The sequence below is a fragment of the Phasianus colchicus genome, chromosome 7, assembly GCF_987193195.1.
Source record: "Phasianus colchicus chromosome 7, bPhaCol1.hap1.1, whole genome shotgun sequence".
In the NCBI taxonomy this organism is placed as follows: Eukaryota; Metazoa; Chordata; class Aves; order Galliformes; family Phasianidae; genus Phasianus; species Phasianus colchicus.
Window position 1 is genome coordinate 8,593,227 of NC_143442.1, and position 16,131 is coordinate 8,609,357.

The following is a 16,131-nucleotide window of genomic DNA, read 5'->3' on the forward strand; positions in this document are numbered from 1 at the left end:
ATCACAGAAAAGGAGCAAATGCAATAGAGAGAGATATGTCACCAGCCCCCTGCAAAGAGAATCTGCAGGGCTGTGCTACACAGGGTAATGGTTAATCCAGGGTGTCTCGTAATTAGAAGAACTCAGAGAAGACAGCTATTTGTCTACAGCCATAATGCACAGTTCCTCCAGAACCACACTACGCAGGGCACTATAGCAGTCAGCTCCTTCAGTTTGTGACCTTAAGCACCCAAAGGCTCTAGCTTGAACATGGAGAGAGAAAACACAATCAGGAAATCATAGAATGGTTGGGTTGGAAGGGACCTTAAAGCCCACTCAATCCAACTTCCTGCTGTGGGCTGATTGCCACTGTATGGGAATTGCTAAGTCAGGGCCTGAACCAATGATGGAGCACCTGGTAAAGGGATGCAGCCAGCCCTGGGAGCACAGGTGAATTGCTTCCACCTGTGCAACCAGAAGGGATGGAATCAGGTTCCACCCCTTCCTAAGCCTCATTTAAGGGCTGTCTGCCACAAGGAAAGGATACATACCTGGAGATCTTTTCTTTTGGAGTGTTTAGTAAGTGCTGATCCTTGGGATGGGTAAGTAAATCTTTCTTTCTTTAACTGGATTGTGACTATCACCCTTTTTTGAGTAATTTAGAACTGGCTGTCTGCCATTACCTTTTCCTCTAGCCACTCACTAGCTTAGGCTGCCTGGGGCCCCATCCAACCCAACTTTGAGCACTGCTAGGGATGGGGCACCACAGCTCTCTGGGCAGCCTGTGCCAGTGCCTCACCACCCTCTGATTAAAAAGTTTCTTCCCCACATCTAACCTGAATCTCTTGTTTTTTAGTTCAAAGCCATTCCCCCTTGTCTTATCACTATGAGATTTAAAAAAACAAACAGACAAAAAAACTAGTTTTCCTCCTGTTCGTAAGCTCCCCTCAAGTACTAGGAGGCCACAATGAGATCTCTATTGAGCTTTCTCTTTTCCATGCTGAAGAAGCTCACCTCCCTTCTCCTCTGTTTATAGGAATGGTGCTCCAGCCCTCTGATCATCTTTCTGGTCCTTCTCTGAGCCTGATCAAACAGCCCCTCATCCCTCCTGTGCTGAGAGCCCCAGGTCTGGACATAGTACTCCAGATAGGGCATTACAATAGGTATTCAAGTCTAGGCTACCAAATCGCACAGGGTGTTTGCAGGCAACCAGCATTGCCCTCTACTGGCCACCTCACAATACCTTGATGGCCAGTGACGAAAAAGCTGCCCAAGAGGATCAGGATAGAGCCTTGCATCAGTTCCTCTGGCTCACAGGGGGGAGTGTGGTGACCTCCAGAGAAAACTGAGAGGTGACCAAGGAACACAAATCTGAATCAGCATAGCCCTGGCCTGGAGAAACAGATCTCACTGAGAGAAGTAGACCGTGTTGGCACAGTAACCATAGCTTTCCATGAAGCTGCATATCTTGGAGCTCAGATACGGAACAACTTCAGAGGAGGCTCTCACCACTGTGCCAGTGCCCACGTGCCTGCCATTCATCTCCCATCATCAATCTTCCCCATCTCCATACAGCAGAAAGGCCCAAACCCTTTGGAGCCTCAAAGTCAGAGAAGATGCAGTTAGTCTTTATTTCATTCTGACAGGCTCCTTTATCCCAGAGACAATACAGAGACATGGGATCTTAGCTGGAATTCTTCCCAGAGTTCAATCCAATAAGAGCAAGGGGAAAAAATGTCACGTGTTGCTGAGAAAAAAAAGGTATTTACTAGGAACATAATAAATAGATTTACATGCTGTTTTGTATTAGTCCTACACAGACTTCTTTAATGTGTGAAAAGAAAGAGGCTGTGCAAGGGCTCAACAAACCCAGCCTCCCTGCTTTGTGTACTCACAGATTGAGCCCATCAGGCACTGGAAACCCTGAAGGAGACAAGCAAGGAGATGAGCAAGCATTAAATCACCAAGAAAAATGGCCACGGTGAGTTCCAACAGTGGGAAGCCTGAGAGCAATTTGTGGCTCAGTACATGTGTGTGTAAAGCCAGAAGGCACAAAAAGCAGCACCAGCAAACAGGAGGAAAGAGGAGCTGGATCAGGGGCTCTCCCATTCTGCTCTGCAAGAGGAGGAGGAGGAATCTGGGGAAACCTTCCCTTCCCCAGCTCATGGGCAGGGTAAAGGATTCCCGCCAAGGGTACAAAGATCCAGGATTTGTTGCTGCAATGTGTTGCTGTGAGGGCACAGATACCTACTTTTTTAATATTATCTGAACTGCTTTTATCATTATTTCGAGTACACAGCTGGTTACAAAATGAGAGGTAAGGGCCCCAAGTTATGCCAGGGAGGTTCAGGTAGAATATTAAGAAAAAAATTCTTCTCAGGAGGAGTGTTAAGACACTGGAGCAGGCTGCCCAGGGAGGTGGGGGAGTCACTGTCCCTGGAGGTGTTCAAGAACCGTAGAGATGTGGCACTGAGGGACGTAGCCAGTAGGTATGGTGGGGATGGGTTGAGGTTGGGGTTGAACCAGGTGATCTTGCAGGTCTTTTCCAGCCATAATGATTCTATAATTCTATGGGTGAAGCTGGGGGGGGGGGGGGGGGGAAACAAACAACCTGCACCCCAAGGTGCCATCAGGAGGACTCTGTCCCAACAGCCATGGTGGGAACAGCTCCCACACCCCCCAGCGCCAACTCAGAGCTCAGAGCCAGAAGGAGAGGAGCAGAAAATCACACGAGCAGCCAGGAGACGATCCTTCCATCGATTGTGTAAACTGTCAGTGGAGTGGCAAGGAGCATTTTTTTTGTTTCTATCCCAGGGAATAATCCAGCCCGATAATTAGTACATAAGAGATAAGTGGAAAATGAGACATCTAGCAAGGGTGGTTCGAGGCTCCTCATGACATTGATAATGTGCAGATACATAGATCACTGTCGGGGCAAACCGCCACCACGAGCCTGTGTCTTCCCATTGCCTCATCAATCCATCATCTGCTTAGCTACTGACACCTTGGCAGGCACACACCACCAGCCCCGCATTAGAATTGCAAGGAGCGGGCTCCACCGGGGAATACAGATTTAAAAATCTAAGATTCAAATTTGTTTAAGTATTGTGAACAGCAATTCCCTTGCAAGGCATCTTCATTGCCCTTTTGCCAAGGGGGAACAGTTGGGTCTTTGTTAGAAGTACAAATTGCTTCTTAATGCAAAGGATAAAGCGGAGCCCAGGCACCTCCTTAGAATTCCTCCTGGCTCCTGCTAATGCTGCTGCATGTCAATTTTAATTTTTTGAAATTTAAACCGAGGGCTTTGTGTCTAAGCTCCATTTCGTTGAGAGAGGGGGGGAGGAATAGTCAAAAAGGATTACAGATCCGGAGGGAATTGGGGATCCATAGCAATTATACTTCATTTGGGTCTGAGACACTGCTTTTAATCATATTCTAAATGGTACAAATCGACAAGGCGTTGGAGATTGATAATTGTTGAACGCATGTACCTGGTTATGAACTCTGCTCCCCTTGGCCAGGCGAGGCTGGAGGATGGGATGAAGGCGGGAACTGCCTTCTCCCTCCTGGAACAGGGCACACTGTGGCCCTCTGCACGGCCAATGAGGGGACACATCCCACCAAGGGCTGATAGGGGACAGTGAGAGCACAGCCATCACTGGGCTGCCTAGTGTGGGGCTGGAGTGAGCCCATCCCAGATGTGAGTCTGCACAGGGATGCTGCAGTTGGTGAAAGTGAGAGCAGACAGAGAACCAGCTTCTGTAACTCAATTAACTCCCTCGCAGTCAAGAAATCCCATTTTACCCAAACAGAGCAGTTCACCCATTGCTCATGGAAGAGCTCAGGGCTATGCACACCATCACACACACTTACAAAAACACACTGTGCCTGACATTCACAAAGGTAAGTGGTGTGAATTGGGTCCCATTGAGCTTCTCTTGTCCCTGTCCTGGAGCCGACTGCCAGCTGGAGCTCAGCCCCACATCTGCACTGAGCTGTAGGGGCTCACCTCTGTCCCCACACACTTCTGCACTTGTCTGCCACAGTACTGGAAAACAGGTTTCACTGCTGACAAAATTATTTTTGTGTTCTTCAGCACCTCTGGGTCAGGCTCTGTCCCATGGATGTTCAGGAGATCCACTCTGCACACCTATCTCCACCCCTTGCTGATGCTGTGCCTTCTTTACAAAACCACATAAAGGCAAAGGGCTTTTTCCTCTTCCTGCTTCTTTCCAGACCTCTTGAGCCCCAATCATGTCCTAGATAAGGTGTCCCATCTGAACTTTTAATGTCACTGAAAACCTAAAGGGCTGAAGCAACACCTCCCACCCCCTGCCACCAGCACAGGGCTTCTCTGCAGCACCAGAAGAGACACACAGCGAGAAGCCATTGTCTAAAAACATAATTTAATGTGATATTTTGGTGAGTGTGGTCAACGACTGAATTCTTTCGCAGACAGGAACAGGTTTGACGTTAGTGACATCATCGTTCACACGAGCATCGCATTGCACAGAAAAGTTTACATTTGACCCCATACAAATGAAGCAGCAGAGGAAAAAATATGGTCCAGTGCCACATCATGAATAATCCATCTGAAAATTCATCATTGTAGTTATTATTCATTGACCAAAAAAATAATATTCGAGCAGTTCAAATGCTGTGTATGGCACAGGCTGAACTCTGAATCTCTGATACAGCGCAGGAACCGCTTGGGTTCCTGGTGTGACACAGAACACTGACATGAGGACGGGGCTCAGGAAAAGGGGGCAGCCAGGGAGGGGTCGCGTTGTCCACATGTATTTTGTTTCCACGGGAAAAGAAAAAAAGAAAAACATAGAAACCGATAACGAAGCTGAAGTGACCCGCGGAGAGCAGCAGGGAACCGCGGCACAGCGGGGGTCAGAGGGGAAACGCGGGATCGGCTGGGCCACGTCGCTCACCGCGCTTTAATCGGGGTATAAAAGAAAGCCAGAGAAAGTGCTGTACTTATTGTTGTTGCCCCCGTGCGCCTTGCCTCCGTCCAGCTTGACGTACACCTCGTCGCCGGAGTCCAGGTGCAGCACCACGCTGTTGCTGGCGTAGTCGTAGTTCTGGTCGGCGTCCTGCGCGATGGCGCTGGCCCGCACCTGCGGCACAGCCCTGTCAGCCCCATCCGTGCCTGCACCGCTCCCCGCCCGCTTCCCCCTCCCCGCGATCGCGGTCGTCGGTGCGCGCCGGCTCCGACGGCGGGGGCCGCTCGGTGAGAGCGCGGCGGGGCCGGGACGCGAGCACCCACCTGCCCGTTCTTGCAGAGGTCGGCCCACATGCTGGTGCCGTCGCCGCCCCGCATGAGGATGTGGTAGGTGAAGAAGTAGATGCCGCGCACCTGGCAGGTGAACTTGCCGCTGGCCGGCTCGTAGTGATTGCCCAGGTTGGTCACCACGTCGTCGAACTTGAGCACCTCGTAGCCCTCGTGGGGGCTCTTCAGCCCCACGTAGAAGGCGATGCGCGGCCCCCCGAAGGCAGCGCTCAGCCCGCCCGCCGCCTCGCCGCCCGCCGCCGCTCCGCCGCCGCTGCCGCCGCCGCCCGTCCCCGCCAGCGGCAGCCCCGGCAGCCCCGGCTTCCCCGCGTCCCCCCGCTCCCCCGGCGGCCCCCGAGGGCCCGGCGGGCCCGGCTCCCCGGGGGGGCCGCGGGGTCCCGGCTTGCCCGGCCGGCCCGGCTCCCCCTTGGGTCCCTGCGCGAAGGGCGGCGGGGGGTTGGCCCCCAGGTCCTGCAGGGCCTCCACGGCGGCGGTGCTGCCGGGGCCGGGCGGGCGGGCGCCGCTGTAGGGGTCGCAGATCATGCGGCAGGTGCCCATCATCTCGTAGTGGGCACCGCTCTCGGCGGGCGCCTGCAGCAGCAGCAGGGGCACGGCGACGAGCAGAGCGACGGCCATGGCCAGGGCGAGCCCGGCGGCGGCCAGCAGCCGCCTCCTCCGCTGCCAGAGCCGGGCGGCGAGAGCGAGCAGGTCCTCCTTGCCTCCGTGCGAGGTAATGGTGGCGCGGGGACCGGCCGCTCCCTGCGGGGGGGGACGGCGAGAGAAGGCGGTGAGCCCCCCGCCGCCGGCGCCTCCCCGCTCAGCCCGCTCGCCCCGCCATTCCGAGAGCCGCCGCCCCGCTCCGCTCCGCTCCGTTCCTTCCGAGGGGGCGCGGAGTCCGGGGCGCCCGGCGGGGCAGGGCCGGAGCGGGGGCGTCGCGGAACGGCCGCCCCTCGTCGCTCGTCGCCGCCCCGACGTGCGGGGGGGAGCGGAGCGGACCCACCTGCGGGGCAGCGCCTTTCGCCGGGGCCGCGTGCGGTCAGCTGCCCCCGCGTGGGGCGGGCCGATGCAGGGGAGGGGCGGCGGGACGTTACCCGATGCCCCCCCGATCCCCCCGAATCCCTCTCTCGCCCGTCCCGTCCCGCCCGCCCCTCGCGGCGCGATTCGGGGATTCTCAGGCGCAGCCAACAAGCGGCCGTCTTACGCGCGGTGACATCGTCCCCTCGGCTCCCGCTGCTCCTCCCGTCCGGCCGCGGCCGTGCAGAGCCGCGCGGAGAGTAGCGGAGAGCAGCGCGGCGGCACCGCACGCCCCTTCCAGCTCAGCCCCCCCCCCTCCGGCTGCCAGGTGGGAGAGCGGCGTTGCGAGGAAATACCTTCCACAGAATTCACGTTGTGTGGGTTTCCCTTTGTGTGTTGGCTCCAAACCAAGCGCTCGTGAAATTTTTATTTTTTTTATTCCTCCCCCCATCCCATAAATTGTAATTCGTTGCCTTTGATGTTCCGGTTAAGTGGTGGTAGTGCAGCCGGAGCTCTCGCAGCGTTGTGTTCTTCCAGGGATCTGCCCCCGGAGTATACATTGTGCCCAGCAGCAGGGCTGGGGTGGGGGCACATGGACCGTGCGAGGTCCAGGGAGATCTCTGCACTTGGGTGGGAGATGGAGGAGTTCCGAATGGGTACTGCACAGCTGTACACAGCCCTGGGACCCTTCTGTGGGCTATCCTTGGAGTTAAAGAGGGGACAGCAGGGCTCTCCCAGCAGGCATGCACCTGAGAATCGTGTCTCACTTGCTCCGGTGTTATTCTGGAGTCACTCAGGTTTCGCTGCACTGCTGCTCGGGTCAGGATTCAGCCCAGGCCCTCCAGAACTGTCTGAATCTTTCATGTCTATGTATGTAAAGCTGGGAGGAGAATTAATCCCATAAATGCAAAGCCTTTCCCTGTGCGTCGTACTGGTAGTCACACTGGAGTAAGGGTGTCTATTACTCAGCACAATGCCGCTGAGTGTTTCAAGAGGTAAAGTTGTGACAAAGCTGTAAATCCTCTTCCTCTCTTCTGAATTAACAGTTGCATCCTGCAGTGTTATTATCCAAAGCCTTGTAATGTGCAATTTGTCCAAAGCCTCATAACATGATTTCTAATCACTGTTTCTGTTTCAGCCCTAGTATAATTTTCCATATATTAGCTGCATTAAATACAAATACATCTGCAAATAAATGATGCCACTTTGTTGATCATCCCTACTTACGCATGTGCTAATTTCCCTATTGTTCAGGAATTTGTCACTAGCTTAGCTCTCCCTGTGTATGTGAGTCCTCCCTATCCCCCCCTCTCTCTGCAGCCCTCACCACATCATCTCTAATCTCCTGTTTTCCAAAAGCAGCCACCACACCGTTGCTTTGCTAAACCTTTTTCTGAATAATTAAGTGCCCGTATTATTTGGGCTCTGGTGCAACTTCCCCGTTTCCATCGGCTCCCTCCTCTAATGAGGTGGCCAGTGCTGGGAACTTTATTCCGAGTGGAGCTCACAGGTCCCTCTGCAAAGCCACAGTAATTTGTAGAGCAGCGTCTGCTGTGCCCATGGATCAGCACAGGCAGAAGCAGAAGTGTGCTCCAACTTCCAGCAGAACAGTTCTTAATAAGGGAAGTTAAATGCTCGAACAAGCAGGCAGAGGAGATTACAGAGATATCGGCGCTGAGGTGTCCGATTCCAGCAGTTTTGGTTAGGAATAATTTAATCACTGCTCTGTAATGCAGTGAGAGGGATGGAGCGCCTCGTTAATCCCTCTGTCAGATTGCTTTAAGGTAAACAGAGTGATTTCAGCATTGTCTCCAGAAGGATCCGTGTTTCAGCCCTAACGCAGCGGATGCCCCCAAGGTAGCCCTGTGGTGGTGAGGTGGCTGCTCCCACCGATCCCATGCTGTGATATATCTGGGGCTCTGGGTTAAAGCACTCTGATCTGGAGATCGGGGCTGCTGCTTCATTGGGTTCATGTCCTCACCCCAGCAGCTGGCTTTCTTTGGCCATGATTGATGAAAGTTTTGGGTGGCATTGCCATCTGAGCCCCCGAAGTGCTTTGTTCTACCCCTTTCTCATATCACAAGACTCACAGGTTTTTATTACTGACGGAATAAACTACCTGAAACTTTGCATTCAACAGCTGGTAACACATAACATATGCACTCCTGATGCTAAAGTGCTCAGATCTCACTAAAACTAGGTGATATGATTTCCATTCACAGCATATAGAATATGAAGATACTAATTGTTTCTGCTTGATGACATGAATAAGCTTATCTATCACCTGCCACCCCACGAACATCACTCTCTTGGTTTTGACCCTGGGGTTTCTGGCAGGACTGAATGTGGAGGAACCCTTATGGGAGCTCCCGGTACCCATCCCCAGAGCAGGCTCTCAGAGTGAGGGTGAATCCTGCCCTCCTTCCCCAACCCTCTGCTTCTCAGTGTGCTCTCACAAACTGCTCGAGGAGAAGCAGGTTGGCCCTAGATTTGTCTTGTTCAATTTGTCTCCTTGGATAACTAACGCTTTTCCAGTGTGACTGCTGGGATAACTCCGCACTGGCGATACAACCAAGCATCTGTTTCTGTAATTGAGCTGGGGCCTTCCGTACAACATACAAATGATGAAAGCACATTTCTGTTAAACATCGGATTAACTCCAAGCGGTGAAGACTGACATTTTAGCAGGCAGTTGGATATCAGGAAATTTGGATATCTAGCAGGAGGCAGAGATCCTTCCTGTGCCTTCTGAATGTAACACGTGCACATTTGGTCAGTGTGGATGAGGACCAAACGCTTGGCAGAGTCTCCTGATGAGCACCATCGTTCGTCTCATGAGCCCTCTGCAATGCCTCAACCTCTGTGACTTCTGAAGAGGGAATGGGGAGGCTGGAAGGTCAGAGAGCTAAAATCAGCCCTGTTATGCATATCCCTTATCTTCATTTAGCAATGTTTCCACACCCAACAATTAGGCTAATTATTTCTATTCTGTGAAGGGAAAAATTGCTGCGGGGATTTGATGTGCAAGGGCAGCTGGTTTAACCAGGATGAAAGACAAACATTATAAACACTTCTGAAGTGCATTTGGGCTTCCCTCTGGGAGTCAACTAAACCTGCAGTCAGGTACCAGGGAGAATTCATCCCCTCAAGACAAAGACAAGAATAAAATCAGGAAGGAATAATAGCCAAATCTGCAGGTGTGACAGATGGCATTGAGCAGACATCTGTGGCATCGCAGCCATGATCAATTTTACCATACATGCCTCAAAAATTAAATGCATCCCTTTGTTAATCAGGTAGCATAAAGAGGGAGATGTGATGGTCGGAGAGTCAAAGCTAAGCATGTTGGGGCATATGCCTTTGGGATGCTCAGGCATCAATAACCAGGCTAACAGAGGTGGTTATTTTTGAAAAAGCCTGGTTAACCCAAGAGAAAGATTGACAAAGATGGCTCCGTAAGACTTAAAGAAGGTTTGATTATAACGTGGTAAAATTGTCCCTACATATTGGGACAATTGGTAGTCACCAATGATGATTGATCCAAAATGAACAAATTAAAAGCATGACAATGGGCTTTATTTAGAAGCATTCTGACCTTTCTCGTATGACTCGTGTCCTGCCGTCTCGTTACTTGTCACTCTCAGTCACTGTATCTCGCTTAAATGAGAAGTGTAAGCTCTCCAGGGCATAGGACTGCATCTTTTTTTCATCTGCTCTGTACAACAATGCAGCAGGGAGACTCCTAAAACTGTTACGCAAAACACAAACAAAACATTTTAGATCCAGTTTTGCACTTGAGTGAATTCTTTTGCCAGAAAAGAAAAATACAAATCTCCTGTGTGGATATCAGCAGGAAGTTCTTTGTTCACATAAGCCAAATGTAGACTAAACCACAACCATGGAAAAGCAGAGATCTCCTCAGCGATGAGGTTTATTAGATTGTGGTGTGTTTCCTGGGGGAGAGCAGTGGAGGCTGCAGTGTTTGGGGTTCAGAGGGCGAGGTTGGGCAGAGCCAGTGACTGCACTGCAGGGCTCCGTCCCTGCTGGCAGGAAGATGGATGCAAAGCCCAAACGGTCTTTTCTGTTTTGCTCCTCTATGATCCTTATAAGAGAGATTGATGCTGACAGCATCCAGGTGGCGCGCCCATGACTCAGCTGTCACGTCACCGCTTACAGCTTAAAGCCAGTGAGTCAAGGAATGAAAAACAGGTGGAAGGAGGAGGAGAGCCTTCCTAAAGTGCTCACCTCCAGCCATCTCTCATCGAGTGAACAGAGCCAATTGCAGACCACAGAGGCGAGGAAGAAGGAGAGGCAATGACAGAAGGAGCGGCTGGTCACCTTGCTGCAAGGGCAGCGAGCATCCTCCGTGCCCTGCGTGGTGTGGAAGATAAGCCTGGGGTGAGTTAATGTGCTTCTCTGAACCAGAAGTGTCCAAGTTACGTGGTAGGTCCGGGGCCTGCTGAGACTTGTGAACATGCTGTGGCTGAAACAAGTGTTAAATCCATCAAGTTCAGCTCGTGTTAGGCAGGAAAGGTAACCTCGTGGATGTCTGGCTATGTATCTTCATCAACACAAGGATTAATGCTACAGGTCTGACTTCAAATAACACCCCCAGTCCTTTCTGAGAATGTGTCCTCAATGCACTGGTGATAGCAATGACACTATTTATCCAAAAAGACAGCAACAAGACTAATTGGAAGCAAACTCCTAGTTTCAGGTGTGCTTCTGAGTGATCCTATGCCCAAGATCTATACATGGGCCTGATTTTTCAGTCCTGCCTTGTCTACAAGGCATCCCTCTTGTAATTCACGGCAGCAGAAGGTCATGACATCTCTAGAGGTGGGTACTCCACACTATCACTGCTGTGGGCATAATCAATGACTAACACATAGGAATCTCTGCAGGGATGGAAACTCCACAACTTCCCTAAACCATCTGTCCTCCCTCAAAAAGCCATTTCACAATGTTTGATCTTAATTTCTCCACTGCAGCTCAACCTCTAATTCCTTGTCTTATCTGTTATGGAGAGACAGCACAGGTGATTCCCTTCCTTCTCGTGGCAGACTTTCACATGCTTGACAGCTGCTACCTTGCTTTCCTGTCCTTGTGAAGCTGGGTAACCTCAGACCATTCCACTTTCCTTTATTGCTGGTGTTTTCATAGAATTGTTTGAGTTGGAAGGGACCCCTAAAGGCCACCTGGTCCAACTCCACTGCAATGAACAGGGACACCTACAGCTCCATCAGGTGCTGAGAGGCTCATCCAACCTGACCTCAGGTGTCTCCAGGTATGGGACATCCACTACCTCTCTGGACAATCTATGCCAGTGCTTCACAACCTTGTCATAAAAAAATACAAAAATGACAGCTCCTTCCATATTGAACTTCACGTTGAAGCATTCAGGAAAAGGAAAGTATTCACTCTGCAAACCCCTTTTATCACAAAACAAGGCAACCACTTCTTCCCGAGGAGCTGCAAATAAGTGAAGTATCGGATTCCTGGCATCATCAAGAGTCGTAGCTGCATCTCGATTTAACCACATTAAGCCTTGCTGGAGGCTAAAAGACATCATCTGTCTGCATGCCCCTTGCTGCCTGCTCACTCGCTGTCTGTGCCACCTAGGATGCAAGTCAGGCGGTTCTTTGGTTTTCAAACCTGACTGCTTCCAGTATGAATGACACATCTTGTGGTGACACAACTGCTACAGGGTCTGCAGGAATTGTCTGAAAGCCAAGAGCTCTGTCCAAAGGAAGGAAAAATGGCAAGGATATAGTTATGTGAAGTGAATGTGTAAAAGACATCAACTTCGAGTCTGCAAGGCGCAGGAACTGAAAATGTGTACATTTTGTACTGTCCCTGCCAAGTAAGCCCATTTTAAAAAGTGCTAAATCATGGCACTGGTTGTGGTGAGCAATGAATCTCGATCTTATTGTGCAGAGCTGTGATGTGCAGAGGCACAAGGAGGAGCACTTTCAGGCTCAGCTCAGTTTGCACGGCACTTGGGACAGCAAAATGTGAACCAAGACTTAGCACCAGTGAATGCTGCTTATAAATGCGGAGTGTTTGCAATCAATTACAGCTTCATTTTCTATTAAATGTATTTATAATTACTGTTTATTACCATAAAGTGGACCATCTTCTTTCCAGCAATTCGGAGGACATTCAGAATATCTGGAAACCAAGGTAATTCTTTGAATACAGGCTTATTAATGCAAATGTTAACACTTATAGAGAATATATCCCATGAGCAGCAGAAATATTTCGGGTAATGCCTGAGGCATCCAGCATGAAATGGATGACATGGGGACCTCAGTGCCATGAAAATGGCTTGACATGAACATCTCCCTTCTGCAGGCAGCCATGGTCTGCTGCTTGGCCTCATGTGTTTGCACACAGGTGCCCAGAGGCCCAAGTGGGCTCATGCTGACTGAATCAGGAAGTAAAATTGGATGCCAGTGATTTCTGGGGAGTGCAGGAGACTGCCCACTTTAATATATGGCACATATGGCATGAGAGTGTTAATTGAACATACAGTATAAAAAATTATCTCTGTACAGAGTATGGAATTACCTGAGAGGATTTATGCAACAGACATAAAATCCACTGGAAACAGTCTAACCTTTGTAAGGCTTAATAAGTTTTCTACTTATTTACAGAAATGTCTTAATTTATGCAAAATGAATGCCAGAGAAAATGCTATAGATTTAGTTGGACTCTATCTCTTGTTATTTATAGACCCACATGGCCTTATTCTGCTCTGGTTTACATCAGGAGTAAAATGATTTGATTGGGCCCCATTCAACCTCTTTTATATTCTTCATCCATCCACACATCTTACTTGGTGTGCCTACAACCCACACAACATCATCCTGTAGTTTTCCACAGCTGTATCACTGAAGCATCTCTGTTTCTGCCATACACTCATGAATGCAACCTTAAAATAGCCCCAGGACTCATGGAGGGTTGTTAAATGTAGGTGCTCAATAAATGGACTCCAGCAAATCTTGCTGGACACCTTTCAGATGTTGTCACCCCATTCATCTGCTTCACCCCAGCACCACAGAATCATAGAATCATTTGAGTTGGAAAGGTTAAAGGTCATCTGGTTCAACTCCTACCACACATTTGGCAGAGGGAAAATGGGGCTCCTCCAGTTCCCAGCCCACATCCCCCAAGCAGGCAAAATAACAAAACACCAAATCCTACTGCTTCTCCATAGATGGGTATATCTATTGTGCACCCCCACAGTGACCTGTGATGATGGGGAGGCTCAGGCCTGGCACTCAGGAAGGTCCTGAACCATCCAGCCATTCGCAACTATCTTTTTTGCTCTCCCTTCTTCATTCACTCATCACACACTTCTCAGCTTCCTGCACAAACCAGTGCTGCCGCTGTCTCAAAGGGTGACACAAAGGACTTCAAATGCTCCCTGGCAAGGAACAGCCCTCACTTCATGGGCAAGGAAAAGTACAAGGGTGGGGGCAGTAAGCAGGAGGGTGATTGGAGTTGTGGCCACCCCGGGTGGCAGCCAGCATAAAGCTGTCCTTGTGCAGCCCCTAGAGGGAGTCCCTGTCCCAAGCTTTCTCTGCCAAGAGACTCAAGATCAGCGCCAGTCTTTTGGAGGACTGTCATATACCACATTGTGGACTATCTCCTCACCTTCACCAGCATTTCTGCTTGCCTTTTTTTTTTTTTTTTTTTTTTTTTTTTTGCTGCTGGTGGCATTTTCCCCACCTGAGCTGTGTTTCATTCCTCCTGTCCTCCCTTCTCTCCATTCCCTCTTCCAGCTCCACCTGGGTTCCCTCACATCCTCAGATCCCATTCCTGCACTTCTGGGCACTGCTGAGTCCTCCTGGTGCTCAGCAGTGTGACTGTGATTTACCAGGGCTCAGAACTTGACCCAATCCAACTTTTGAAATAGGGCCTGGAGAGCTCTGCTATCAAATTAGAGCTTCACAATTAGAAGCGTGGTGCTTCTTCCACCCAAAACAATTTCTCTAATATAGAAAAATCATCTGCTTTTCTATAAAATTATTCCCGAGTGTAACTGCTTTCTTTGAGCTGAAAATTTGCATTGGTACATATGAGCAAATCTATGTGACCATCTGTACACATCAGCCACGAGATGGAAATTTTCAAAGCACTAATGTTTGACAAAGTCATCAAGTGAAAACTAGAATCTCATCATGAAAATCCTTCAGAAATCTCAACTGTAGACATCGCAGTCCATATTACTTAGGATGGTAAAAGGACTAATTTTGACATCGTTCTGTATTAGAGAAATTTGAAAACAATATTTCATTTACTCTTTACTCCACCAAAACTCCCTTTCAAAGCCAATCGATGTTGGCTGAAAGCAATATTTTATCACACAGTGAAAAAAAAAAAAAAAAGAAAGAAAAAGGATCTTTGGGTTTGTTCACTCAGCCACGTCCCAAATGGCTGTGTTTGGGAACTTCACCACACCAGAGCCCACCTATGCCCTGTGCAGCACTGGAGGATCACATTGTGCTTATGGGATAGCACCTACTGGGGCTGTATCCAAGTATTCAGGTACTTCCCTGTGCCCTCCTGCCAAACTGGCATTTGGGGACTGCAATATCAAGCTGTTTCAACACCGCCAATTTTATGCAGCATCTCAGTTATCCTTTAATGGTGTACTTACTTTTTCTCAGAAGAGAGTTGTGTCTAATCACGTCAGGATTTTCTTAAGCAATTCTGCCTCAGGGTGAAGACTGTTTTTTTGTACCACAGCAATGGATCTATATGGCTTTAAGAGGCAGATTCTCCCAACACTCAGGGCCTGGCTTAGAGGAGGCTCCTGAACTGATTCTGTCAAGAAGGGTTTGCATTTTCTCCAGGGCTAGTTAGGAAGGGGGAAAATCTAAATGCGTTTTGACATTTGTATTTCGAGTGTTATCTGTCAAATATGCCAAGGCTGGATCACAAATTTCCTGAAGATTGCTGTGGCTCTCCACAATATCAATAGCGACCTGGAGCTCGGGCATGACCCGAGCAGAGGGCACATTTGCAGAGTGCAGGGATGGATGCTCCCTGGATTGAATCCCCCAGGTTTGTTATTGATTCCGCCTGTGACATCAGGCAAAAGTCCTCATCGACCACAGAAGCACGGAGGAGGATTTCTGGTACTCCAGCAGCACCTGCTTAGATCTGCCTCGAGATCTGTCCACTCTGTAACACTGCCATTGCCAAAGCACTGTGCCCTAGCCTTCGGTTTAATGTCATGCAAAGTCCCAGTGTTATATGAAATTAAAATTCGTTGTGTCGGATGCGTTTCTAGGCTTAATGTATTGGCACTGCCAGCAAAGCAGAGAGCTCACTGAACAGAAGATGCGTTTAGCTACATTGTATTAGCTACATTGATTTGTAGACGGGGAGTGCACAAATTGATGGCACACTGTACTTGAGCGTTGTAACTAAAGCACCAATGAAATGTAATGCTGTGCAGAGCTGTGAGTTGTTACCAGTATATTAATAGCCAGGCTGGACTGGGGTGAAGAGGTTTTTGTGCTTGCTGCTGAACACTGTTGGGCTCCTGTGCAGTAAGGTGACACCGCCCTGTCCAACCAGGGGGGACCCAGTCCTCAGCTGATGTCTGCTCATCCCAGGGTTGTCCAAGGATCATCAGTTCCCTGACCCCTGTTGTAAATGCCGTCAGTCATTTAATTAGAGATAATTAGTCACTGCCAGGGGATCAGCCCCTGATCTCCTCTCAGTCTGTGTGGGCAGCAAAACCCATGTTTCCCAGCCTGTGCGGTGAGCTCCTGGGTAGCTTGGATTTCCCATAAAGTTCCCATGCCCAACGAATACCTTCACATCACATCCAGGTCTTCTCCCTC

At 49.8% G+C, this 16,131-nt stretch overlaps 1 protein-coding gene and 1 long non-coding RNA gene across 3 annotated transcripts; one reads left to right on the top strand and one right to left on the bottom strand.

Annotated features, from left to right (window-relative positions):
- The first annotated feature begins 543 nt into the window (after positions 1-543).
- On the top strand, positions 544-3,694 carry LOC149917208 (uncharacterized). Of its 2 annotated transcripts, XR_016467993.1 has the most exons (5): positions 544-581; positions 1,016-1,105; positions 1,626-1,740; positions 1,877-1,960; positions 2,632-3,694. It is a non-coding gene; the product is annotated as an uncharacterized LOC149917208 (long non-coding RNA). The 2 variants fall into 2 exon arrangements; XR_016467992.1 differs by having other exon boundaries at positions 1,016-1,740.
- A 685-nt stretch (positions 3,695-4,379) lies between these two features.
- Positions 4,380-6,378, bottom strand: C1QL2 (complement C1q like 2). Its single transcript, XM_031590487.2, has 3 exons — positions 6,258-6,378; positions 5,255-6,016; positions 4,380-5,105 (listed from the first exon to the last, which is right to left on the bottom strand). The coding sequence occupies exons 2-3, from the start codon at positions 5,891-5,893 to the stop codon at positions 4,926-4,928; spliced, it is 819 nt and encodes a 272-aa protein (XP_031446347.1). The 5' UTR covers positions 5,894-6,016; positions 6,258-6,378; the 3' UTR covers positions 4,380-4,925.
- Between the last annotated feature and the right edge of the window lie 9,753 nt (positions 6,379-16,131).

Coding starts and splice junctions, on each gene's coding strand:
- C1QL2 (XM_031590487.2), bottom strand. CDS start 5,893: ATGGCCGTCGCTCTGCTCGTCGCCGTGCCCCTGCTGCTGCTGCAGGCG. Junction 5,106..5,254: donor ACCTCTGCAAGAACGGGCAG/GTGGGTGCTCGC, acceptor GCTGTGCCGCAG/GTGCGGGCCAGCGCCATCGC.